This window comes from Cladophialophora carrionii (assembly GCF_000365165.1).
Source record: "Cladophialophora carrionii CBS 160.54 unplaced genomic scaffold supercont1.5, whole genome shotgun sequence".
Classification (NCBI taxonomy): Eukaryota; Fungi; Ascomycota; class Eurotiomycetes; order Chaetothyriales; family Herpotrichiellaceae; genus Cladophialophora; species Cladophialophora carrionii.
In genome coordinates, this window is record NW_008481830.1 from 2744357 (window position 1) to 2768427 (window position 24071).

General features: G+C 53.3%; 9 protein-coding genes across 9 annotated transcripts; 5 read left to right on the top strand and 4 right to left on the bottom strand.

Annotated features, from left to right (window-relative positions):
• Window positions 1-362: 362 nt before the first annotated feature.
• On the top strand, window positions 363-1967 carry G647_06822 (uncharacterized protein; the record flags this gene model as incomplete). Its single annotated transcript, XM_008731141.1, has 1 exon — window positions 363-1967. One exon carries the CDS (start codon window positions 363-365, stop codon window positions 1965-1967), a length of 1605 nt encoding a protein of 534 aa, XP_008729363.1.
• Window positions 1968-2048: 81 nt separating this feature from the next.
• G647_06823 (uncharacterized protein) lies at window positions 2049-5590 on the bottom strand (the record flags this gene model as incomplete). Its single annotated transcript, XM_008731142.1, has 4 exons — window positions 2049-2129; window positions 2176-2386; window positions 2440-3489; window positions 3534-5590. The coding sequence occupies 4 exons, from the start codon at window positions 5588-5590 to the stop codon at window positions 2049-2051; spliced, it is 3399 nt and encodes a 1132-aa protein (XP_008729364.1).
• Window positions 5591-6911: 1321 nt separating this feature from the next.
• G647_06824 (uncharacterized protein) lies at window positions 6912-8751 on the top strand (the record flags this gene model as incomplete). The annotated part of the gene is made up of 2 exons (XM_008731143.1): window positions 6912-7283; window positions 7354-8751. 2 exons carry the CDS (start codon window positions 6912-6914, stop codon window positions 8749-8751), a joined length of 1770 nt encoding a protein of 589 aa, XP_008729365.1.
• Window positions 8752-9665: 914 nt separating this feature from the next.
• Window positions 9666-12872, top strand: G647_06825 (uncharacterized protein; the record flags this gene model as incomplete). The annotated part of the gene is made up of 7 exons (XM_008731144.1): window positions 9666-10019; window positions 10067-10157; window positions 10208-10301; window positions 10357-10592; window positions 10650-10717; window positions 11659-12157; window positions 12205-12872. 7 exons carry the CDS (start codon window positions 9666-9668, stop codon window positions 12870-12872), a joined length of 2010 nt encoding a protein of 669 aa, XP_008729366.1.
• A 989-nt stretch (window positions 12873-13861) lies between these two features.
• On the top strand, window positions 13862-15424 carry G647_06826 (uncharacterized protein; the record flags this gene model as incomplete). The annotated part of the gene is made up of 2 exons (XM_008731145.1): window positions 13862-14254; window positions 14303-15424. The coding sequence occupies 2 exons, from the start codon at window positions 13862-13864 to the stop codon at window positions 15422-15424; spliced, it is 1515 nt and encodes a 504-aa protein (XP_008729367.1).
• Window positions 15425-16529: 1105 nt separating this feature from the next.
• On the top strand, window positions 16530-18023 carry G647_06827 (uncharacterized protein; the record flags this gene model as incomplete). The annotated part of the gene is made up of 2 exons (XM_008731146.1): window positions 16530-17320; window positions 17438-18023. 2 exons carry the CDS (start codon window positions 16530-16532, stop codon window positions 18021-18023), a joined length of 1377 nt encoding a protein of 458 aa, XP_008729368.1.
• Window positions 18024-18851: 828 nt separating this feature from the next.
• On the bottom strand, window positions 18852-20387 carry G647_06828 (uncharacterized protein; the record flags this gene model as incomplete). Its single annotated transcript, XM_008731147.1, has 1 exon — window positions 18852-20387. The coding sequence occupies one exon, from the start codon at window positions 20385-20387 to the stop codon at window positions 18852-18854; it is 1536 nt and encodes a 511-aa protein (XP_008729369.1).
• Window positions 20388-21125: 738 nt separating this feature from the next.
• On the bottom strand, window positions 21126-22178 carry G647_06829 (uncharacterized protein; the record flags this gene model as incomplete). Its single annotated transcript, XM_008731148.1, has 4 exons — window positions 21126-21325; window positions 21381-21723; window positions 21777-22102; window positions 22163-22178. 4 exons carry the CDS (start codon window positions 22176-22178, stop codon window positions 21126-21128), a joined length of 885 nt encoding a protein of 294 aa, XP_008729370.1.
• A 526-nt stretch (window positions 22179-22704) lies between these two features.
• G647_06830 (uncharacterized protein) lies at window positions 22705-23929 on the bottom strand (the record flags this gene model as incomplete). Its single annotated transcript, XM_008731149.1, has 2 exons — window positions 22705-23685; window positions 23741-23929. The coding sequence occupies 2 exons, from the start codon at window positions 23927-23929 to the stop codon at window positions 22705-22707; spliced, it is 1170 nt and encodes a 389-aa protein (XP_008729371.1).
• Window positions 23930-24071: the final 142 nt, after the last annotated feature.

Sequence of the window (24071 nt, forward strand, 5' to 3'; positions counted from 1 at the left end):
CCTCTATCGCCAGCACCAAGAGTATTTAAACGAGTTAGCCAAGATCAGGCGTGCCAGCCACATATATGTATCTCTAGGGTCAACGGCACTCGAACTGTGCATCTATGCTCAACCCAGGCGAATATATGCATACCCCTACTCTCGCGGTCACGTACTTGGCTACCTACTTAATGTCTTCGATACGACAAGTTACGAGAGCGAATACACGGGTACATACCTACTGATTAACGCCTCCCTTGCCGATCGACACTTCAGCTTCATCCACGTACTGTAGCATTCAACGGCTCTCGACGTGACGGGGCCCTAGAACGACAATACAAAACATATATAGTACCTAGGTACAGTAATTACCTCCCGCCACAATGTCGACACTACTACTACCCCACGAATACACATTCATCCACGTCAACCCGTCTCGGTCGCACTCGCGGTCCAAGGCATCCAGGCTCGCGCTCCGTCTGCAAAGAAGCGAGGCGCAATCGCAAGCCGCATATACGGCATATCGTGCCCGTCAGGTCAGGAAAGCAGCGGCACAGCTGAGAAGACCGCGAGAGAATACCGTCTCGGCGGAAATTTCGTCCAAATCTGGACAAAGAACGGGACATGAATGCGTTGATGGAGATTCGGACCACCAATGGTCAACAGACAAGCCAATACCTACGCAGTCAGCGACTGCCCCTTCTACTAAAACAGCGCCGCCCGATGGAGCCCTGGCACTCGACGTCCTCCGGACAACATCGCAGTGTAGAGTCTTGACGCCTCTCGACCTGCAATACGAGTGGTTTCGAGGCCTCCGGAGGGATCCCTTCCTATGTACTCCTGCCAGCGAGCCCGAGGATGGAGCACTGATTGATTTCTTCGCACATGACATCGGCCCGATAAACGAGTCGGTCGCATGGATCTTCAACGTCACCAACATGGCGGCAGGGATGCTGGAGATGATGGCTCAAGACGGGTTTTACGACGTCATGCTCTGTGTGTTGCAGTCGATGAGGGACTCACTGGCTTCAACACGCTTGTCACCTTCCGTGGCCGTGCTTCGCCGCAAAGGCCGGGCGATTGCAAATATCCGGGCAGCAATGGCCAGGGTACAGTGCGAAGAAGCGGATTCCGAGGACGCGATCACCGACCCAGTCTTGTGTGCCATTCTTCTGCTTGCTGTTCTGGAAGGCCGGTTCCAGGCGACGAGTGTCAGCAATGTGCACAAGAAAACGATGTCAGCCATAACGTCTCAGAGAGGCGGGCTTGGGAGCTTCGAGGGCGAAAGCGTGTTCAAGGCCAGTGCCATGCAATTCGACACCATCTGGATGTGGGAGACTGGCACGACGATGTTCCCTGGGCTGCGACGATCCCATGACCCGGTGTATCCCTCCGACCCGTCGTCGATGCACATGATCCAGAGTTTGCCGATTGGGTTCCGCGACTTGTTCCTCCAGAGAGCACTTTCCTATGACATCCTGCCGGTCCTCACACGCGCTACCCATTTCAGCCGGCTTAGCGCCCGTGAACGTGCTGAACTTCTTCGTGAGGCGCGGAAGCAGAAGAAGGCATTCAACGATTTCTGCGAGGCGTGTCCTTGTCTAGGCCTATGTGACGACAAATACCATCCGCTGGAGAGATTACTGACTCTGTCGATAATGGGCTATATCTATGGTGCTTTCGCGCCTAGAGCCTTTCCGACAAGTCCCGGTGGACCAACCCCAGATCTGACGAAGAGACTGATGTCTTATCAGCCAACCACTATGGCTGACGAAGCATGCTCGCAGTGGATGTGGATTTTGGCAATCAACTTGTCGTGGACAGGGAGCCCAGTTTGCCCCGACAAGCTCCTTTCGATGCTCCAGTTGCAGCTTCGCTATCCAGAATTCCGGTCTGTGGAGAGAATTTTGGAACTTGGCTCGAAGTTCCTCTGGACACAAGAAATGACAAAATCGATTCGGTCCTACTGGCAGGATGTCACAATTTAACGCCATGGTCTCCAAGATATTGCAAAAGGTGCAGTCCAGTAAATCTGCCGTCGAAGACTGGTTGGAGGTGGTCGAACAATGCTAGTTCGTGTTCCTTTGGGATACCACTCGAGTCCGCCGTGAGCGGTGCATCGGCATCGAGCTGCTGTCCTCGATGTTCGCCTGATTCTTTCGTCAAAGGCCCGAGGGGATGCGGTTTTACGAGGACCTTCCGGGCCCGCTGGGCTAAGACGGCCGATTCCTCCAGAAGTGCGGAAACCATTTCGCTCGACAGGCGCGGCTCTTTTCCCCCATCCTTCACTTGTTCTGCTCGAAGTCCGAGAATTTCCGAAAGATTGAATTGAGTTTGAGCAAGGCCGGCTTCTGTGCAGATTCCAGGGCGACTCTGGTCAATCTCAATGACCTTGCGCATGTATTGCCTGTGAGCATATGTTAGTTCTCCTTCAGCAGTGTCAAGAAGTTGGAAGCTCACTCTGCCTCGTTCAACTGACCCAGCCACCTATGCGCCGCGCCAACTGCATAATAGCTTTGAAAGGTCAATAGACCGAATTTGCCATGCAGTTTTAGCCTGGCTTCCAAAACCTCCTTGTGCAGATTCAGAGCACGCTGCCTGTCACCACTTTGCAGCACCAGACAGGCAAGGTCGAATCGCCACCGATTGGTGGCAGCTGACTGTCCGGTAGCCACCTGCACCCAATGCAATCCCTGCTCAGCCATGGGAACTGCTTGTTCGAATTTTCCCTCGTACATAAGACAATATGCCTTGTGGTGGTGGTATTTTGCGTACTCGTACGGGATTTCTTCCGGAGGACCCCACTCGTGATATTTCTCGAGGCAGTTATCGAAGATTGGGGCTGCTTCTTTGTAATTGTTGTATTGCAACAGGACACAACCATAGTCGGACCATGCATTGCCAAGGAGGATGTCGTCGTTCTTCGTGTAGGTTGCTGGATCGCATTCCTCCCGGTGTCGAACTCGAATCGTGATCACTTTCGTGATTCGATCTCTGCACTCGGCGAGATTCGCTATCCCCGAGTCTTGCAAAAGCAACGACACAACAACATGTATGTTGGCCCGCAGGTGATCTTCCTGAAAGTCGCCTTGGTCGAGGATGGCTTCGGCAGATCGGAGGAGCTCCAAACCCTCCACAGTCAAGCATCTCTCCCACAGATCGATGCCGGCGTCAGAAATCAGCTCGGCCATCTTGACAGACGGTGGAATCTCAACAAGTCCGGTCTGCCATAACCGCTTTATGCTCAAGATATGAGGTAAATATCTTCTGCACGTTGGCCACTTGTGGGGCTCAGGCACTTGGATCGGCGACGGGCGTGGGAAGCGAGCCCGGATCAGCAAGAAAACTCTCTCAAACACTTTCCGGCGCTCCGCAGCATTGTCGGGTTGGTTCAGCTCGTCGAGGATCTTTGCCTGCAGCTTGCGGTGAATGCTCAAGACTTCCTCGCCATCATGAGTTCTTATAGTGATGAGGCGACGTTTAGACAGCTCGGCCGTCATACGGCTCCATCTGCACATTGTTAGATTCGACGCACGGGGTCTGGGTCTGCTTACCTCATTGGTGAGTGTGAATGCAGCATTTCAAGTGAAGGGTCCTCATGCGAGCCCACCAACAACCCCTTTTGAATATTGTCGCTGTCAAAGAACGCCAAGATGTTGAGCAGTTGGCGAGAATCGGTCCGGACCTCCCTCAACCCAATGTTCCACACCATCTCCATGGCGTCGTCAGCATCGGCAGGAGCTTCTTGAGCATTGCGTGACATCTGCCTTTCATTCCACAGCTCAACGAAATACGCCAACGTGCACTCCGAAGCAAGAACAAATCCAGCGATGAGCGAGAGTGCGAGCGGGAGCTTCTCTGCTCGCTTGGCGATATCTCCAGCTAGCTTGTATTCTGGATGTGCCCTCATATCCTCGACAGGCTCCCCACGGTTGGCCGATTTAAGAAGCAGTTCACGACTCTCCTCCAGCTTCAGAGCATGCAAATCAATCGTGGAGGCGCCGGTGGATAGGTGTGAAACATCGAGGTTTTTGTTTCGTGTGGTGATTAACACGCAACCATGAGTATTGGACATGTCTGCCGGCAGGAATCTGCGGAGGTCGAATGCTTCATCCACATTGTCAAAGACAAGGAGCCATCGCTCTGATGTTTGTTCGAGGAACTCCCGTGCCAAGTTCACCAACCTCTCCTCCTCCGCAATGGTTTCGGCATGCGGTATTACCTTCAGCGCAATCTCGCAGAACGAGTCAGCACATATCATGGCTGTCTCCGCTGGAACCCAGAAAATATATGAAAAGCAGCTCTTGAATTTCCATGTGTAGGCTGTAGCGATCGCGGATTTCCCCATACCACCCGGTCCACGGATGATGGTGATATGGCCCTTCTCCTTCATCGTGTCGTCGATCTTTGCCAAGTCATCAATGCGGCCGACAAAGTCGGGATTCCATGGGGGTTGTAACGTGCAGATCGTCCCTTGGCCCGAATGGGCTGAGGCGGTGGGTTCGATACTCCTCCATTGTGCAAGAGGAGTAGTGGCTGCACTCCTCGCTGCTTCCTCGACCTTGAGTTCGCGCACCCTCTGCATGTACGTGTAGGAAGGCCCTCTCGATTTTATTCTTGGGCGGCTAAGTTGAGGCTTTGATGGCGAGCCGCTCGCCGGTTGCAGACCGGGCTGATCATTCCACAGGCGCTGGAACAGGCCTGTCAATGAGTCGTCCTTTTGCGTCTGCTGCAATTGGGACATCTCAGACTGTTCTTCGATGAAACGTACCAGGTCGGAGTATTTGTCGCCTTGGTAGGACGTCAAGACCGGATGTGGTGACTCCGGAACCTCCGTGTCAATAGATATCAGTGCAAATTGCTGTAAGTGGTCCGCCACGTGCTTGAAATGTAGTTCAAAGGCACAGTCGAGACGGCAAAGCGGACATGTTAGTTGATAAGGAGTCTTCGCCGAAGGTTTCATGCTCAAACTTGCAATGGCCGCCATATGTTCGGGTGGGATGTCGTGAATCAACGCGACGTGCTCGCTGAAAAGTGTCTGGTCTCGCCACTCGTGGCCGCACGCCTCGCAGGCCCAAACATTGGGTATGTGATGTGCATAAAGCTCATGCTGTATCCAGTCTTCTTGTGTAGAATAAGTCTTTGCACCTTGTAAGCATTGGTCGGATGTGCACAGATATGGCTCGAGGTCCGCAAAGACATGTGTAGCCCAGTCTGCACTGGTAGCTACATCCATCACCGTGGCCTCCCGCAATTTCTGGGGTGTCTGAGCATGAGGTTGGGCGTGCTCGGAGCTTTCTTCATGCGTGTTCCAGCTCGACGAGGGGGGCACATGCGGCCCAGCGCGGTGTAACGAGGACTCCGAATCGCCGACTAGTATAGGCAATGCGCAATAAGGACATAGGAAGCTTTGGCTGGCATCAAGTGGATTCGGAGGCGGAGGTATTGAGACTGCCGGGAAGAGAGGAGCCTCCTCAAATTCACTGATTGAGGTGGCCGTGTTGGTCACATAACCAGAGTCAGCTTTCGACAGTATTGTGCCGCTGTTCGAAGCAGTGTCGCTCGCACTGGACGTTAGCCGGCTTAGTATTGCTCTGTGATCATTGGCCATGATTGTGGATGGTAGTCGTCCATGCTGATTCGCAAGGCTGCGTTGAGTGCGAGATCCAAGCACTTCAGCGCGATTGGTGACACCAAGCGTGAATCCTGTGCGGCCCTGGCGTCCGTGGTATTTCTCAGTTCTAAGGTGCCGCAAGAAAGACCGGCGCAGCCAGTTTGTGTGTCCAAGTCTCTGCTTGAGCTTCTCGGACGCCCTAGGAAACATGCGGCCCGCAAGTTGCACGTCAACTTTGTCATCGCCGATAAGTACATCGCGAGAATACACATCCGAAGGAAATGGGTCCTTGAGCGCGTCGTTCAAGCCTTTAAGTCGATCGAGGACGGCCGAGATAAGACTTGCTCTCTCTTTGAACCGGTCGTCCGAGATAGGTAGCTGGGAGACAGTTCTGAGGCTGCTCTGGCGATCGAAGTACGATGTCAAGTTGTCCTCAAGGAGTGCCGGGCTGAGCAGAGGTGTTGCAGTAATCCGAAGGTCCTCCAGCACTAGGAGAACATGTATGTCAGTTGAAGCATCTCATTGACATGATCCTACCAATCCTCTCTCGTAGCAGAGCATGACACAGTCGGAACTCTCTCAAAGGTTACGTGCCATTTTGAAGTTTCTGATTGAGGCTCTCAAGTAGCTCAACCAGTAGATCTCGCAGTTCCGAGCTCTTTCGCAGCGCGTGGTCAAGCGAGCAATTTTCTGCGTGATGAAGATCTCCCCAGTGTTTCAGGTTGTTTTGTAGACTCTCCAGAAATTCAGCTCGTGCTTCCCATACAGGCTGATTCGCAGCCATGGCCGAAGCAAGCTGATCGCACGTTTGCCGGCATTCTTCGAAGGCTGCTGCTACTTGTGCATATTGATAGAGAGATCCAAGGTCCTTGCGAGGACCATTGGATTGAGCAACCATCTCTCGCGTCGTGGACGGGTATCATGCCCCAGCCCCTTAGAGCCGGTCATTGAAACCCTCGAGGGCTCGCTGAGGCTCAGCAGCGTGAATTTAGGATCGAGCGATCGTGGTGGAGGGGTCGCTTGGCTGCTCGCTGGGTCACACGGCGGCTCGGATTCCGAGCACGCTTATCGGAACCCATGTAGCCTCCTACCTGCGAGAGTGTTAGCTTTCGCCAATCATGGATGGGGACATCGCCTCGAGTCGAGCCTAGCTTGGCTTGTGGAGGGAGGGGGAGAGCAGAGTCCTAAGCGAGTCGAGACCTGAGAGCCGAGACACTGCAGGCTCAGGCTTGCCTCACGTCTGCTCTTCAGCCGCACCGTGAACTCACTTCGACAAGTCCGCATTCAAAGAGCAACAAATGTAGCGATAGCATCCATAATGTCCGGATTCGAGGTAGTTGGACTGATCCTGGCACTGTATCCTGTGGTTGCAGATGCGGTTGCCTACTACCGGGGGGTACGATCTGGAGACATCATCCACGATCTGGTGGAGGAAGTCCGTGCCGAAAGGGTCATCTTCAGTCACTCGATTCAACATCTTTGCCTCTCCCAGGTATCAGGGACGGATGTGGTGGGCGTCGTCGACCCTCAGTCAGAGATTTTCGCGTTATGGCAGCAGAGCAGCTTCTTGAACAAGCTGCTGGCTTCGCACGCCGCGGAGGCCACCACAGCCATCCTCGAAACCCTGAAGAGCATACATTCTGAGCTACAACAGGTTCATCGAGAGCTAGACAGGATCAACCCTAATGCTGTGAGTCCGTTGCAGAACTTAAGCTTAGAGTGCATTCCGCCGCCCCCAGCCACAGGACTGATTGCAACAGGTCGATTTCAGAACCAGGCTGAGAACGTCTCTTTTCACCCTGAGATCTGGTCAGGAAGCCTCAGCAATGAAGACAAGCTTAAAGAAGATCCACAAGCTCAACAAGAGACTCCGCCGACTCGTCTCCTCCCGCCCACAACACAAGCAAGTTCCAGGTCCCGGGGCGGAGGCGACCCTCTGCTCCAGTTCATGCGCCGGCTTTGCCACAGGTGTCTTCAGAGCAGTAGAAAGTCATTATCGGTGCTCCTGCCAACGAAACCATCCCACGAAACTCCAAGTCCCCCAGTTACCGCTTCGAAGCCAGGACGCTGGCAAGGGCCAAAAGCCGATGCTGCAACTCTTATTTTCCGCGGATGATGACATGTTAGAAAAGCGTAGCACTGGGACGAGGGGCTCAGAATCGACGAGCCAGTCAACCCTGTCAGGGGAGACATCTGTCTCGTCGTTGAGGTCACAAGGAACTGATCTCGAACACTCTCAAGCAGATTATTCACTCTCATCCGTGCAGAGTAACAATTCCCTCACCAGCTCTATGACATTGGTGTATAACCCAAAGTGCTATTGCCTGGCAGTGACAGAATGTGGAAAAGACAGAAACGACGAGATAAGAGACATTTGCGCGTCCATTCGAGCCTTGGGGCAAGTGTCCGATCCGCCCTCCAAGCAGCAAACGCTCGGTGTTCTACAAACGGATAGCGTCAACTATGAGCTTAAGTCTCCAAGACCTATTGGCGATGGGGACGCCAGAGCAGTCCTGTCACTCGATGATCTATTTACCGGAGATCGAAGCAAGCTTGCACGCCGACACCGCATCAGTCTGGCTTTGAGTTTGGCATGGGGAGTAACCACGCTCCACCAGACTCCATGGATCGGTCCGTCGTGGACATGGAGCGACTTCTCGGCCATCATGGATCGACAGCGAGGTCAGTTTGATGAGGGTCTATTCATCACGAAATATTTCCCTTCACAGCAGAATCTGAATATCCCCGAGACCCCCTGTGCAGAAGCGCCCCCTTCCTTGCTCAAAATTGCATTAGGAGAGCCAGTCGTCGCGCGACTCGGCTACGCATTAATCGAGTTGGCCAAGGGCGAGCGTTTTGCGAGCCTCCACGAACCCAGCGCGTCGACGAGCACAGATAAGGACCTCCAGGATCTTTTGACAGCGCGCCATCTTCTGGAAACGGGCGTGGTAAGGGACGAGGAGTGTGAAGCATATAGTGCGGTAGTTCAAGTGTGTCTGTACCAGCAAATCCAGCGAGAGGAAGGACTGGGCATGAAGACGCTGAGGTCACAAGACGCATGGTTCGAGAGGGACTTGACCCGGGCGATTGTGCAGCCACTTTACAATATCTACACGAGGGAATGGGGGAGTCCATCACCGGCCGTCTCAGCATATTAATGCAAAGATAATACCACCTCGAAACAATCAAGCTCAACAGTGCTCAGTTGCAGGCATTTTCTAGGATAATGGAGGGCTGTGCTGGTGAGATTGACGCGACGTCCTACAGTACTAGGTAGACTGTTAACCAGAGGACTTGGCGAAATGAGAATGACGCTTTTATCACAATTAAAGACCGTAATATTGAAAACCCCATCGAAGCGGCTTAAAACACGTATGGTGTCTACCTGAGCAGTGGATGGTCTGAGGTGACTATTCTCATGCCCATGCCTGGAGGTTGAAGAAGACGGAGCTGAGCGTTGTGGGCGGCGGTACTTGAGCGGGGCCGGTGACGCCAATGTGAATCTGATTCCCCAAAGCTGCCAGTGATAAAACCCTTTCAACCCTTTCAACCCCTCCTCAGTTAACGGACGTGGCGCGAAAGGTGTATTTGGTTTCCTTTTACTAACATCCCAGAGAAATGCCTGGTGAGTTTGGCGCGTGTGCTTTCATTCCGCAGGCTGGTCATGCTGACAATTTCCAGGCCAGACACTGTCCCGAAGCAGTTCGACCTCAAGTAAATCTGAGGGAACCATCGACCTGGAACCTGAGACCTCAGCCCTTCCTTCTTGGGTCAACAAAGTATTGCTTGCCGCTGAAGAGGATCAACGCAATCAGCCGTGGAAAGCTACTTTTGGAGAAAGCATCGGCCTGCGATTTGATTCAGAAGAAGATCTTGTGAGGATTGATCGAAGCTTTGGTGGACTCGACGATCCCTCCTGTCCGTTCAACACTCAAGGGAGCAGCCTCGCTGCTTGACCCGCTTCACCCCAAGCTCGGCCAGTCCTGCGATGGTCTGCTGCGTCTGAGTCCTCTACACTGGAACATTTGCTCGCTGCATCCATCCCATTTGCTCCTCGCAGCTACCTTTTTCAATGTCGCCTCCAACTGGTCCCTTATGCATCAGCCTGAAGTTCCTGAAATGGCTACCTTTGTATGAAAAGGAGAAACCGTTTCAGATATTCATCAATATCCCCGAAGATGCGACCGACAAGCGTACCACCAATCTCGCGTTCGAGAATGTCAAAGTCACGATAGAGGACGTCCGAAGTTTTCCACGGAACCACTTCCTGTTGGACAAACACGGCTTTACCTATCATTCGCACTATCTCCAGCTCGATCATATCACTAATAGGGAATCCGTGGAACAGCGGTACCTTCCCGAAATGGAGACTCTCCTCAGATCAACCTTGGAGAGTGTCGATCGTGTCTTTTTCTTTGACTGGAGGGTCTGACTCTTGTGTCACTGAAATGCTTCCCTACTGATAATCCGCAGTTGCGGAAGAACGCCCCAGAGACCGAAGGAGCCCTCATAGACCTCAACGACCTGACGACATGGCTAAGACCTGCCCTACATTTGCATGTTGGTACGTGAACTGCCGTCCCCCGAGGCCCCCTGGTACTGATGTACCGCGAGCAGACCAAAGTCCGATCGCAGTGATTCGGCGAGTCCTTATGCAGCTTCCGCAAGATGCTGAATACCTGCTGCAAGGTCGCATCCGCGTCATCAAGTAAGAGCAGGAAATGCCCGTTGCTGCGGATTGCGGATTGACATTCCCAATCTAGCTTGTGGCGACCGATTGTTGACACCGTCCGAGACTACCCCCTAGCTATTTGTGATGGCAGCACAGTCTCGCCATCCGATCTCATAGAGGCCGATCACGTAAGACGCCACTATACGGGTTCGACCATGTACTTGAAACACAACGAGCGCCAAAAGTTTTACTTCATGAGCCGCCAAACGAGAAACGAAGTTTTGATATTCAAGAACTTTGATTCTGCTGAGACACCCGCAGCGACTTGTATGAATTGCTCTTTACTATCTACGAAGCGCACGAAGATCTCTAACAATTATACAGGCGCACCACATGCATCTTTCCTGGATCCTAGCATTCCTGAGACCTTCGCACCCAGACAGAGCATCGAAGTAAGAGCCTTGGTGTTCACCCATCCCGAGAGGAACAGGCCCTCCCCTGCTGAGTTTATTAGACGTTCGCACACATAACGCTGAGCACCTGCAACAATAAGAAATATAAAGAGACTCTCCGTATGGCTGGAACGGGAGGCCTCCATTGCGATTGCAGACAGTGTAATTGCTTTCAGTTGTCACCGGAGCTAACAGCGACACCGACGATCTAGTCGACGCTTATCTTCTTGACGCGTTCGGTTTCTGACATCTTCTGCAAACACGCCATCAGTGAAAGAACATCAAAAGTGGTGACCCGAGATTCATCGCTCTTGTTAATGGTCAGCTTATCAGCTCTCGCGTCGCCCGGACGAGTCGTTTCCATGAATGGTGTCGCAACCTCCTTGATGTACCAGCCCGTCCGGGGCGCATGACTCACCCATATCAGAGGAGCGAGGCACGCGCACGAGGCGACGTTAATTTCTTCCTGGTGGGGAAGCAATAACAATCAGACAATCAAACACTCGGGCGTATTTCGGCTCATCATTAGGCACCCGTTTTTCCCGAGCTTGACTTGATCCTCTTTCGCGTCTTCCACCGCCGTCACTGATGAGACTTTGACGTCCAGGTCGTGAACACACACGCGGCATACAATTAGGCACTGGTCAAGTTGCTGAGCTCTATGCCTGTAGGTGGTGATCGGAAAGCTCAGATTCGGGGACCAATTTTTCGGGGTAAGACACAACGACGACAATACCGAACATGAATATATCACCTAGAAGATGCTCCCGTGTGGCTTAATTCGGATCTCCATTCTTCTACTCGTCGCCGCTGAGGCGCGGAGATTGTTCTCCCACTCAGATGCAGCACGTGGACTGGCACGCCTGGCCAAACCGTTCGAGCACAATCAACGTGCTTTGCAGCAGGAATTTGTATGCTCTTTCCACTGAGCCGGGATACAGGCTTATTCGAGGACACAGATACTCAAAGACCTTTTCTTCCATGAGTTCTCTAACTCCGCTGAAACACCTCAACTGTACCGCTCCTCAGCAAGAAATGCGCCAAGCGTACATGCACGACCGGATGATGTATACTCTGCTTTGTCGATTCGGGTGCGACCCTTGGAAATCAGCCAGTCGAGGCCTTCAGCAGCACCAATGTCGCTGGAGCGTCTGAATATGCATGCGCATGGTAATATCCAGGCCGCACATGCCTCGGATGTATGTCAGACGGTCATAGTCCCAGGACCGGACCTTAGGGACAAAGCTACAGTCGTCAACCTGGCCAAAATGTGCAGCGATGCCTATGTCTTTGCACCTTCCCAACCTGACTGGCTCAACACCACGCTTGGATTCAATCATTCTTATTCCTTCGGCTGGAAAGGCGACGGTCTCCGAGGGCACGTTTTCACGGACAAGCCGAACGAGACTGTCATCGTCGCATTCAAAGGGACCACTGTCGGTAAGGCCTATGCGGAGCTTTTCCACGAAAATTACTGACGCAACTAGACCCAACTCATCACTGGAGGAGCAAAGACCGCCTTAATGACAACCTCCTGTTCAGCTGCTGCTGTGCTACCCAACGACCAGATCCATTCTGGTATGGTCGTGTCTGTGACTGCAGGACCGACTACTTCCAGTGTAACTCGACATGCCTAACTCAGGAGCTCACGCAGGAAGACCGATATTATTCGACAGCGCTTGCCATAATGCGCAACGTTTCAACATGGTATCCGAATGCCTCCATCTGGACGGTCGGCCATTCCCTTGGCGGAGCTGTGGCTAGCCTGATGGGTCTGACGTTTAACATACCCTCCGTATCCATCGAGGCTCCGCCACAAAAGCTGGCCGCTGAGAGACTTGACCTCGCCCTCCCTCCACGTTCCGCAGATTATCACATCGGAAATACTGCCGACCCGGTGTTCATGGGTGCATGCAATGGCTATTTCTCATCGTGTTCAGTTGCCGGCTTCGTCTTCGAAAGCCAATGCCATACTGGAAAGCGCTGTGTCTACGACACAGTTCAAGACAAGGGCTGGCGGCTCAGTATCGCAAACCATCGCATCAATGTCGTGATCCCTCAGGTACTGGAAGCCTACAACAGCACCCCTGTGTGTGAAGCCGACGATGAGTGTGTCGACTGTTTTAACTGGAAATTCAACGATGAATCACAATGATTGACGGGGAAGAACGATCCTCGATGTTTCCATGGGTTCCAACGAGGTCCACACCTGCTCCCCTTGTCTTCCAGACTCCGGCGTTACTGTACATCCCCATCTCCACCTTGACCAGCGCGACCAGCATATTGATGCCCTCCGAAGATATCTCGTTCCCTGTATCCCACCCAATGCCGTTCTTCATTGGACGGGACACACGAGTCGGATGTCAGCATCCTTACTGACGAGATGTCGATTCATCACAAATAGCCAACATGTCCAAGGCTGACCTCGACATGCAAAGTTATATTGAAACTGTCGGTAGCAACTGCCCACTGGCCGAGAGAGCGATCGAGCCGCTGCCTTAAAAGGCATTGATGAAGCGGCCACCACCATGCGCCTTCCGAAGCAGTGGCAAGAAGTGCCGAGTCGTGAATGCCAGCGACGTGACTAAGAGGTCAGCTTCTTCCTCGAGATCGATGAATGTCCCACACTTGGATTTAGTCCGGAGATCGGTACGACGAACGTGAGATTGGGTACGCCAGCCTTGTTACAGTAACCCTGGCTTGTGACATCACACCAGCGGTTGATTTGGCAAAACAAGAAGAGGATGTGCCTGCGACGATGATGATTCCGACATGTCGAACAGCTAATTGCCGTCTGCACTTGACCGAATCCTGTCTGGTGCCATACCATCAGTACCGGTGTCGAAGCCTGATCAACCTTTTGCGTTACCTCGTCTACCGGCCTCCTCTTATACTATTTCAAGAGTGTGACACGCTTCCCAGACTGGCATCTGGTTAGGGCTCATAGGGTGTCCATCGCCTTGCGTAAATCACCACTGCTGGTTGATTTTGGGAAAATAAGTACATGATGAAGGGCCAGAGGTAGTCCACCGGACCCCTGCCAGTCAACCAGGCAACCATGCCGCAGAAATATAAATACGTGCAACTCCTCCAAAAAGTCACAACTTCCTTCCTTCTTTCCATCTCGTCCTTGTCATCGACGTCATGGCACTGCCTCAATCTTCCTCTTCCCAGGCGCGCTGCCCGCATAGCATCTTGACGTCCTTGCCTTCAGAGTATGCCCAATCATCAGGACATCAGCCCTATAACGAGCAGCGTCTTCTAACTGCCATAACTGGGAAGCGAAAGCACACCGCCAATGCTGCGTCCCAATACCATCTCACGAAATTTCCCGCACCCCTCGTCTTGCCTGGTGACGCCATTGACCTAGATCCAAAATACCCTTCTCAGAGTTTTCGATCGTGGGTGAACGACGGCACGAGGAACCACGTTACCGCCCGTCGCCACATCATCTACGTCGCTGCTCCACCGGAGATCGACCGAAGCGTGAATTTCATGGATGATTGGCGTCGTCCCAAGACTGACTCGTCAATGGTTGTAGGCTGCCACGCTGGCTGATCCGTTTGCCCTCGCTAACTCGGGCAGGAGAAGCAGGCAGTCGTTGTTGCGGATGTTGAAGTTCGGAGCCTCATCTCCTACCTGCAAGCCTTCTACCACGGCCTTGAGGTCAAGCTACTCCCTGTGCCTCTGAGCTTCACCTCCTGGGACGAGCCAGCCCAGTCCAAATCAGGGTCATCTAATCGCAAAACGCGCGATGTCCAGGCTGTGGCGCTGTCCACCGGTACCGAAGCCACCCGTATCCGAGTTCGCAGTACGCCACCCTCAAATGCTGGTCCAGCAGATGCCTTCCCATACAGCCATCAGTTAAACCTGAATGACATGACGGACGTGGCACTCCGCGTGCTCCCGTCGGACGCTTATGCGCTGCTCTTCGTTATAACGCATGATATGTACGAGTCTGAAGAAGATGATTTCTGCTGTGGCCGAGCATGGGGCGCCAGTCGGGTAGCCATTGCTTCAAGTGCCCGATATCAGCCCTGCCTTGATGATGTCCATGGCGTTGATCGAGAACACATCTGGCCCGCTAGTCATTGCAAAGCCTTTGTCGACAAGCTGAATCTGGGAAGTAGCCAGAATGACAACCCACGAAACAGGCGCAACGGTGCCAAGAAGCGCACAATCGCCCACCGACCAATTTCCGGAGCTCAGTCGTTGATTACACCTCAACCCTTGGAAAAAGCGGTGGATGTGTACCGAACCTCATCCCCTGCAGTCGGTCTGGCCGTCGTCGACACCAGCAGCTTGCTCCTGTTCCGTCTCTGCCGCACGGCGTCACATGAACTGGGCCACTGTTTCGGACTCGACCACTGCATGTACCTGGCTTGCATGATGCAAGGTACCGCGTCAGTAGCGGAAGATATGAGGCAGCCGCCGTATCTGTGTCCCGTGTGTGAAGCCAAGGTCGCCTGGGCGGTTGTTCGATGCGGCACTTCGGAGGTCACGGCCGAGCCTAAAACCGAAGGCCGAGCCAGGAGAGCCGCAGGTCAGACGGGGGTGGAGCAATCAGAGGCGCAGACGGAGGACGACAAGCGAGAGATACAACTGGCGAAATGGAAGAAGGATAGGTTGGAGGCAATAACCACGTTTTGCGAGCACCTCAATGGCGCTTTTGCTCCTCTGCGGGCGTGGTCAACAGCTCTTCTCTAGGCAACGCACTGATCATGTTGCAGCGGAAATGCAGAGGTGGATCTTTCTTCTGCGTCGATACGATGGATAGTTCACGGGTGGAGGGTCATCCCGTCAGTGCCGTTCAGGCGGGCACGGTCTTCAGCCGTGGTAGGCAAGGCAGCAGTCAAATTGATTCGGGAACGAGAATCTTTACCAAAGGTTGGGGCGAGGATATCCCATTCCGCACTTTCCCCAGGATTACGTAGTGGTGGTGGTAGGACCGGACCTGCTACTGTGTGCATAGTATGTACGGTACGGAGTATACTGTGGGAGATGTAGGCAGCACTCATATTCGCTCAGTCTGCGCCACTACAGCCCCGCTACAGCCACAGCTACAGCCACAGCCATGACATCAGCCGTCACGTGGATCCGCCTCGCTCAGCCCGGAACCTCGTGCTCCGGACTTCCTCCGTGCTCCGTACTCGTACTGGTCAGCCCAAAGGTTGGTGCCTGAGCGAACCACACCTGTTTGAGGTCTGCATGACCGGATTTGTGGACTTGCAGTGGTTCTTCTGAACGAGCCAGACCAGGCACGACCAGGAACATCTCATCCTGCATATTCGATCTAGCCGCATCGAGTCCATCCTGCGGAGTGAGCAAGGTCTCGACCCGGGAAAAAGGCCGTGCGCCTAATGAACGATGATTGAATGCATGAATGAATCAACAGTTTGCAGCACATGTTGTGTCTTTATTGTTGGCGTTGTGACGGGCTTCCATCTTCTTGCCAGGTTGTTGTTGTCGTTGTCTTTATTGTTGTTTTGAATTCATTTCCATCTCTCTATACCTACTCTTTTGTTCGACATTGTCTTCTTAACCACGGATGTTTTAAACGACGTTATTACTGCAGCATCTCCAGCCGGATCATCACTACATTGTACATCACATCACACCACATCATCGGACTGTCCGGCTTGTTTCATGAACCTTTGATCCCGCAACACGAGGACGGAGTCATAGCCAGATCAAGGTCCCGAAGTCTGGACTTTTTCTGGAATTGACCTGAAATCTATCTGTACCCGTACATATCCATACACCTATACGCACAAGCGGAAGCACACACTTCACACAAGCCGTCAATCGCAAAATGCCGCTCCCAGAGAAATCAACCCTCCGTCGCAACGAAATAGACACCTCCATCCCAACCGACTCACCACCATCCTACGAAAACACAATCCTCCCAGCCTCAAACCCATGGACAGACACTCCGACTCTATCAGCACAGACTCCCACCCACCAATTACAACATCAACATCAACCACAAATACAGCCACAACCACCACCACCACCGGCACCTGTCCCGTCTCAGAACCCCCTCTCCGCCCTTTCCCGCCTAACCACCGTCCCGTTCTCCAAATACCGCGTCCGAGACTCCAAGCTCTCCGACGACCAAACCGCGCTGACGACAACAAGCCCCGACCTCACGTCCAGCAGCTCAAACGCCACGACCGCGGCGCAAGTCCAACGGAACGTCACAAAGTTCATCGCCGAGCAGGCTTCCCTCCCGCCCAAACCCATCATGATCATCCGGGGCACGCATCTCGGAAGCGGGACGCAGCACGGGTCCACGATCGTGGATTTCGAGCTCAAATTCAACCTGACGAGTTTGTTGGACTTGGGTGTGGATGTGAATGGGAGGGTGAACTCAAATCCCTGTTCGAATGGCATTGACACCGGTCCTGTCGATGAGCACGCCAACACCCACACCAGCAGCACAGGTGGCCGAAGTGTTGTAGCGCCCTGGAAATTGAAAGTCAAGCGCTACCAACCCGGCTCGACCAACGGATCACCCAAGCAACTGAGCAGAGAAGAAAAGGACATGGCCCCCTTGGAGCTATGGGCCAAGAAGTTCTGCGAAGACAAAGCAGAGAACCGCAGGTGAGTGAGTCGCTGTTTTAGCGGCGGCGGCGGTGGTGTTGCTGCCCGAGATTGTCACCACTTGTCTCCATCTCCCATCTCGTACCGATATCTAACTCGGTTCTGTCCAATCCACAGCTTCACCCTCACCCGCCAGTGTCCTTCCCTCCCTACCGCCCTTTTAGAAGGCCACGCCCGCAACCTCCTAGCCAGCACGAAATACCGGGGCACCCTCACCGTGACGTTTCCCACGCACCACTCCAGCGTGACCATCCTGCGCAAGTCCTCAAACTGGTTCACCAACATGCTCCGTCTGTACCCGACGAAGAAGTACGAGGTCGTCAGCGTGGAGTGGCCCATCATCGGCGTGACCAACGCGAACGCGGGTCTCCCCAGTAAAGGCAAAGCTAGTGGCGCCCGCCCCGCCCTCCACCGGAACGATACCAACGTGTCCGTGATTTCGGAGTCGGAATTACACCCGGAAGCGGAACCCCCGTCGTCGTCGGCGTCGAGCACGTCCTCTCACAATCAGAGTGGCTCGGGCTCGACGACGGACACGGCGGCGGCGGTGGCGCAGGCGTGGTGGCGCGAATGGCATGTTGCCGTGCGGAATGCCGTCTTGTCCGGCCGCAAGGGCTGGGTCACCGTGGAAGATTGGATCGAGGCCAAGACCGGAGTGCGCGAGAAGGAGCGCTTGAAGGAGTGGGGCGTCGATTATGAGTGAGCCTGAAAGACGGCCCTACTTGCCTGCCTGTCGGGAGGAACGATGGGTTTGCTCATTGACCAACTCACGCACTCACTCACTCATTCGACATTTCCTGGGAAGATTTCTATACTCTGTACGATGGTGAGATCAATAGCGGCCAGAAAGATGGCGCGTCGTCATGTGATGATGTGACGCGATGTGGTATTATACGATGTGATATGGTATGATATGGTATGATATGATGATACCTATCTTACAGTCCATTCCATTCCACCTCCATGTCGTCGTCGATGGTAGGTGCCGCCATGGTATACCGTGTCATACTACGCTATAGTATACTATTGTATGCCATGGTAGAGTAGAGTATAGTATAGTATAGTATAATATGGAATGCTACGCTATAGTAATGCTATACTATGCTATGGTATGGTATGCTACGCTATCCCTTAGTGCCGGTATTCCACACCATGAGATCCACCTGTCGGCGTCACGGCCACGAACATATCGATGCAAATGCAGATGCGGGAATACAGGACAACATACTACTGTACATCCATATAGTCCACCCGATGGCATGGTCATATGGGAATCTAGCATTGTTCATAGCGATGGAGACCAAGTCGCTCGCTAGCGCTTTCGGGTCGTCAAAAGTACTGTACTGTAAATATGAGGTTGTTTGCATGCATGGTTCGGACTTCCCAAGGATGGATGTATTGTACTTGTACGCTTCAAGGACCCTGCTGTCTATCACCCTGCTGCCTACCACCCTGCTGTCTACCACCCTGCTGTCTACGGACCCTATTCAGTTCCACTCCAAGATCCGTCATGGCGAGGCTACTTAACCATCTACTCAATGTCATCATTGTCGTCATCATCCTCCCACTCGTCGTCGTGATCCCCTTCACCTTTCTCTCCTGCGGCTAGACTGAAATCAAGGTTGACATCATGGGCGTCCTTGACTCGCTTCCAGAACTCATACTTGGGCCCGGCAACCCCGTCTCGCTTGTTCTTAGCAAGCAAGTGTTGAATCCATGCTTCCGCAGACACTCTATGCCGCTTAAAGTCCTCGTCCTTGGTGGCATCGAACCCCTTGATGGCCGCCAGCAAACCGCCGTTCTTCTTCGCCAAGGCCTTAAACTCCGCCGCAGTCATGTCGTTGATGACGCCGTGTCCAAGTTGCACTGGGAGCCGGATCACATTGTGAGCTTGCTCGGTCAGGAATGGGGACATGATGAACTGGTTATTTCCGCGGTCCATCATAACCCAGGTTGTGTCAAATCGAGGTTGCAGCTCCAGAGGGTCGTCATCGAGGCGCGTCGAAGGGCTGGCAGCGCTCTGTGTGTAGGCGTGCATGATGGCCGTTGCTTCCGACTGGGCAATTCCCATCTCGGTCAGTTTCTCGACGTTCCACGGGAGGTTGTCACCATATTGCCTCTTGAGCCACCGCCTCTTGTTCTCCGCCTCGACGGGATCAAGAAGACCTTCGCACTGGGAGAAAACAACCTTGTTTTGGCCTAGAAAGACCAGTTTCTTCGCTTCGGCTCCTTGCATGAAAATGAGTTGCTTTCCTTCTTTGAGGGCAGCTTCTCGGGCAAACAGAGGACTAAACAGCACAACTCTCAACCAGGCCGCGTCCCGAAGACTGTCAGGGTCTGAATTGCCTTGATCGGCCTTGAAATCGTGCGCGGATTTGGTCCCAGAGCTGCAGAATTCCGCTGAGCACATAGGACACTTCAGCTTGTGGCCGTTCGCCGTGTCAAGCTCTTGATGAATCCAGTCCATGAGACAGGCTGCCGGCCAAGAGTTCCTACACTTGGACCCGTTGTCCGCCCCGACGTGGGTGAGGATATCGACGTCGGACTCGATGGGTCCGCGACACCAAAGGCAGGTGTCATGGTTCCTGGGACCACGACCGCGAGCTAGAACCCAGCCGTTCTGGAGCAGCGCAAGGACACGGGTCAAGGTGTTTCGGTCCGTGAAGTCAAGGTCAGGGTGGAGTGCTCCAGGATCTGGTTCCGTAATCATCGTCCATCTCGTTTGCTTCTTGACTCGGGTCGACGGGACGATTAATTCCTCAGGCTCGGAAGAGGTCTCCATGTCGCTTTGAGGCTGTGTCTTGGGCTGCTCGTCAGATGACAACGTGTTTGGCGTGGCGGCATCAGAGGATGACGGAGAAGATTTGTCTTGCGGGCCTGGATGATCATCACCGCCGGTCACGGCCCCTGGCTTGTCGACGTTGGCTTTTGGCATGGCTGGTTTCTCAGCAGACACCGTCTCAGGCGCGTTGGTGTCGGGAGACGGGTCTGTTTTCTGGTGGCTGCCACTGCCGCCTAAGGCTGCAGATGTCGGCGATAAGTCTGGGTCGTCCTTGTCTTTCGCCATGTTGAAAGACGACGACGACCTGAATCTGAAGGCAAAACAGAGCAGGTGTTTGAGGTTCATGTGTTCACCGTGCCGCGGCAGCTACGGCCTCAGAAGGTGCAGTCCAGGTGGTATGGAGGAGCGACGTGCCAGAAACCGCGATGGTAGTACAAACGAGGCGCACGTCAAGCCAGCCACAAATACAACGACAACTATTGGCCGCACGGTTGACAGGCTACCTTACTTTTCTTTGTCATTAATTCTTAATCGGCTGGCTTGTGAGGAACAAGTGGTGGGAACAGATGCAGCAGGCAACCATCGCCCCACGCGCGCAACCATGGGTCTGGGACGCGAACCATCACAGCAAAAGACAAGGTAGATTCTGCTGGGTATCATGTCGGCTATAGCAGAAGTAGCGCCCTCTTTCGAAATTAGTGGCATGCGCCTGACCGTTCCCAACAAACCGGTGGAAAGCAATGTGTTCATATTAATTGCTCCCAAGGCTGACGCATGCCCCAAGACGGAGTATCGACTCCAGTTTAGATGCAGCCAATATAACCCAACCAGCACTATATCAGCCCTGTTCTTCGCCTGACCTGGAGACATGCCAGCCGAGAAAATGTAGTGAAAAGGTTGAGGATGTGCTCAGGACCATTTATCCAGCCGAATGCATCGACCATGCTGTTGGAAATGCTGTGAGAAGTGGACACCAAGGTGATGAGCTGGTCCTTGACGGGTGGGGGAAACACAGCGGGTCCGCTATTGACGATCGTCTAGAAGTGGAGCTCGTTCTCGGTCTTCGCTGACGATCGCGCCTTCGTGTCGTGCGCTGCGGTCTCCTCCAAATAGCTTTGGAGCTGCAACCGCCAGGGAGAGGACAAACAGAACCGCGGCGATGACGAACGCAAATATCCACTGGAAAGCGACGACCTTGGTGGCAAGCTGACCCAGTGCAAGTGCTGTTGGGCAATCGTCAACAAATCATCACAAAGAGGTGTGTGCACGAAGACTTACACAATGCGAGAAGAGCCAGTTCAAGTCCGATCGTGTAGTCTTTGAAAACCGCAAGGAAGAAGGCACCCAACATGAGAATTCCCCAAATGAATATGTTTGCAACGATCCGGGCAGGGAGATGGGTTCTGTTATGTCCCACCATTGCGGCTCCATTCCAGAGGATTGCCACGTAGTTCCAGGCCAACGGTGCAGAGACGATCGGAGCGTGGATGATCAATGGAGTAGCGGAGTGGCCGAAGTAGAGCGCGGTCAGGTTGAAGAGGTTGACGATCAGAAGCAGCTCACCCTGCCAAAAGTAGCCTCGCACCCAGAGCATGATGAAACCGAACGTCAAGAGGTTATGCTGCACCAAGGTATCAGCCACGGCACGTTCAGTTCAGGCTTGAAGAAGCATACCAAGATGAAATGCGAACCGACATTGGCGGCGCTTGTGACATAATCTTTCTCTGCGCTCCACAAGAAACGAACATAATGAGCTTGGAATATCAGGACAACCACCCAGTATATGCTCGTCAGCACCGAGTTGACGCTGAAGCCGCTCGGATTGTGATTGTTCTGTCCCCATATCGTGTGACAATGCTGGTGCTTCGAGCAGTCGGTCGGCTTTTGAAACGTATAGACGGCACCGAAAATGACCAGCAAGAGCCAGGAGACGATGGTGAGGATCTTGTAGGCTAGCAGGTTTCTCGGGGTAAACTCCTCGCGCTTGGCGAAAGGGTTGTCTGTGAACAAGTGTTAGCTCGATATAACCTGAGAGGCCTCGAGTTCCGCAGGTAGCGTACAATCTGTCAGTGCCATCTTGGATTCTTCGGCAGCGGTCTGTGGTGTTTCGTGGCTCTGCTAGGAGGTTCGTGAAGGAGGTCGAGGCGTGGACTGAGCAGAGTTGAGGCTCAAGAGGGAGTCAGGGTTGAAGGCACCAGAGGCCAGAAGAAAGCAACTGCGCTAAGGGATGCAACATAGCAGGCTCTATTTCCACCCGAGGGTCCTCGTGATCGAGTGCTCTACGAGTTAGCAGTCGAGGAACCTGAAGTGAGGAGAATTGGAGCAGAGTTGCACCTTGGATACAAAATCCATCCATTCACAATCGTCAAATGCATGGAAAGCTCCGATAGCTGCAGGGATTTATGGGGAAGTTACGTCACCGATCTACGCTGCGTTTCACATGCTGTGAGTCGAGGTCAAGAGAGAAGTGAGGGTCGTACGAGTACTGCGTGACTGGGTCGATCAGCTAGAAAAAGACCTTGTCCTCATACTCTGAAGATTATCCAGAGATTGGACGCAGCTGTTTAAGTACACAAAGACCGTCCCCGCTGTCGTCTCTCCATTAAAACTTGGCCATTGCAGCCTCATAGGCGAACCCAAGCGTCATCTTGGCATGTTGCAACATGTGGTCGAAACTCAAGTATTTGATGGTGTCGTCCGACGTATGAATCTTCTTGTCCGAATACTCAAAGTCCGACTCGATCACAAAAGCTGACGGATAGCCGTACTTGCTTGCTGAAGCGTGGTCGGAGCAGGCATAGCCGCATTTTGTCAGAGTGTAAGGAATGTCGCAGTACGTGGTGATGATGCTCTCGACAAACTTGGTGAGGGCTGGGTCCACAAAGTCTGTGATGACGCCGACTGACTCGGGCTTCCCATGCGCAATCGTCTGCTCAACGTAGCCAGTCATGTCCTGTTGGATCATGGCCTTGATATCTCTGCCCTCCTCGTGATAGGACTTGAAAATGGCCTGACTGCCCAGCAGGCCTCCTTCCTCAGCAGAATACCAATGGAACTCGACCGTGTTTTCAGCCGAGCCGTTCACGATCTTTTGGGATTGAACCAATGCTGTCAAAGCCTCGAGGATCGTGACGGTGCCGCTGCCGTCATCGTCGGCACCGGGAGCGCGCAGAAACGGGAGGAACATGTTGATGCTATCCAGATGGGCACCGATCACAACCGTATGGTTTGTCTTGCCAGGCAAGCGGGCGATAATACTGGACTGTCCCCATGAATGAGGAAACAAGCTCAGGGAGGCGCTGTGGTTGAACGCGCCTGATGCTTCCATTACATCTTTGATCTGGTCGTGCAACCACAGAGCCGCATCGATACCGGTCTGACTCCTGAAGTAACGGGTGTGGAAGGATGTAAATGTTTCGAGGTGCTTGCGCATATTGTCCTTGTCGAGTGTCTTTGCCAGCGACCTGACAGTTTGGTTATGCTGTGGCTTCTTGGGATAGGTGACGGTGCTTGAGGCGAGGTCAGAAACGACGTATGGGTAGGTGTGACCATTCTCGGTGATATCCATGAACTTGATTCCATTCTGTTATGTCGCGGTCAGCATTAGCTACTCCGTCCCAGCACAAGAGTAGGCCTACCCTCATCAGTTCCCATTTGTCGTCTTCGGAAACCCATCTTGTCTCCCCTGGGCTGAGCTCAATCAAACATCTGTCCTGGTCGAAGAGCACTTGCTCATCGGGTGTGATCGCCTGCTGAACTGGGTTGTGGAGTGAACGAGCGCAAGCCGCAGCCGCCAGCGACGTGGCTAAGAAGCATAAGGATTTCATTTCGAATAGCCCACCTCACAGATTGGAGCTAGTAATACAAGAATCAATGGGAAATCCAAGAAATGCCAGTATGCATTTGAACAAGCACGGGTAATGTATCTTCAATTGGAGATCGCAGGCAACACCAAACAGACGAAGCTTG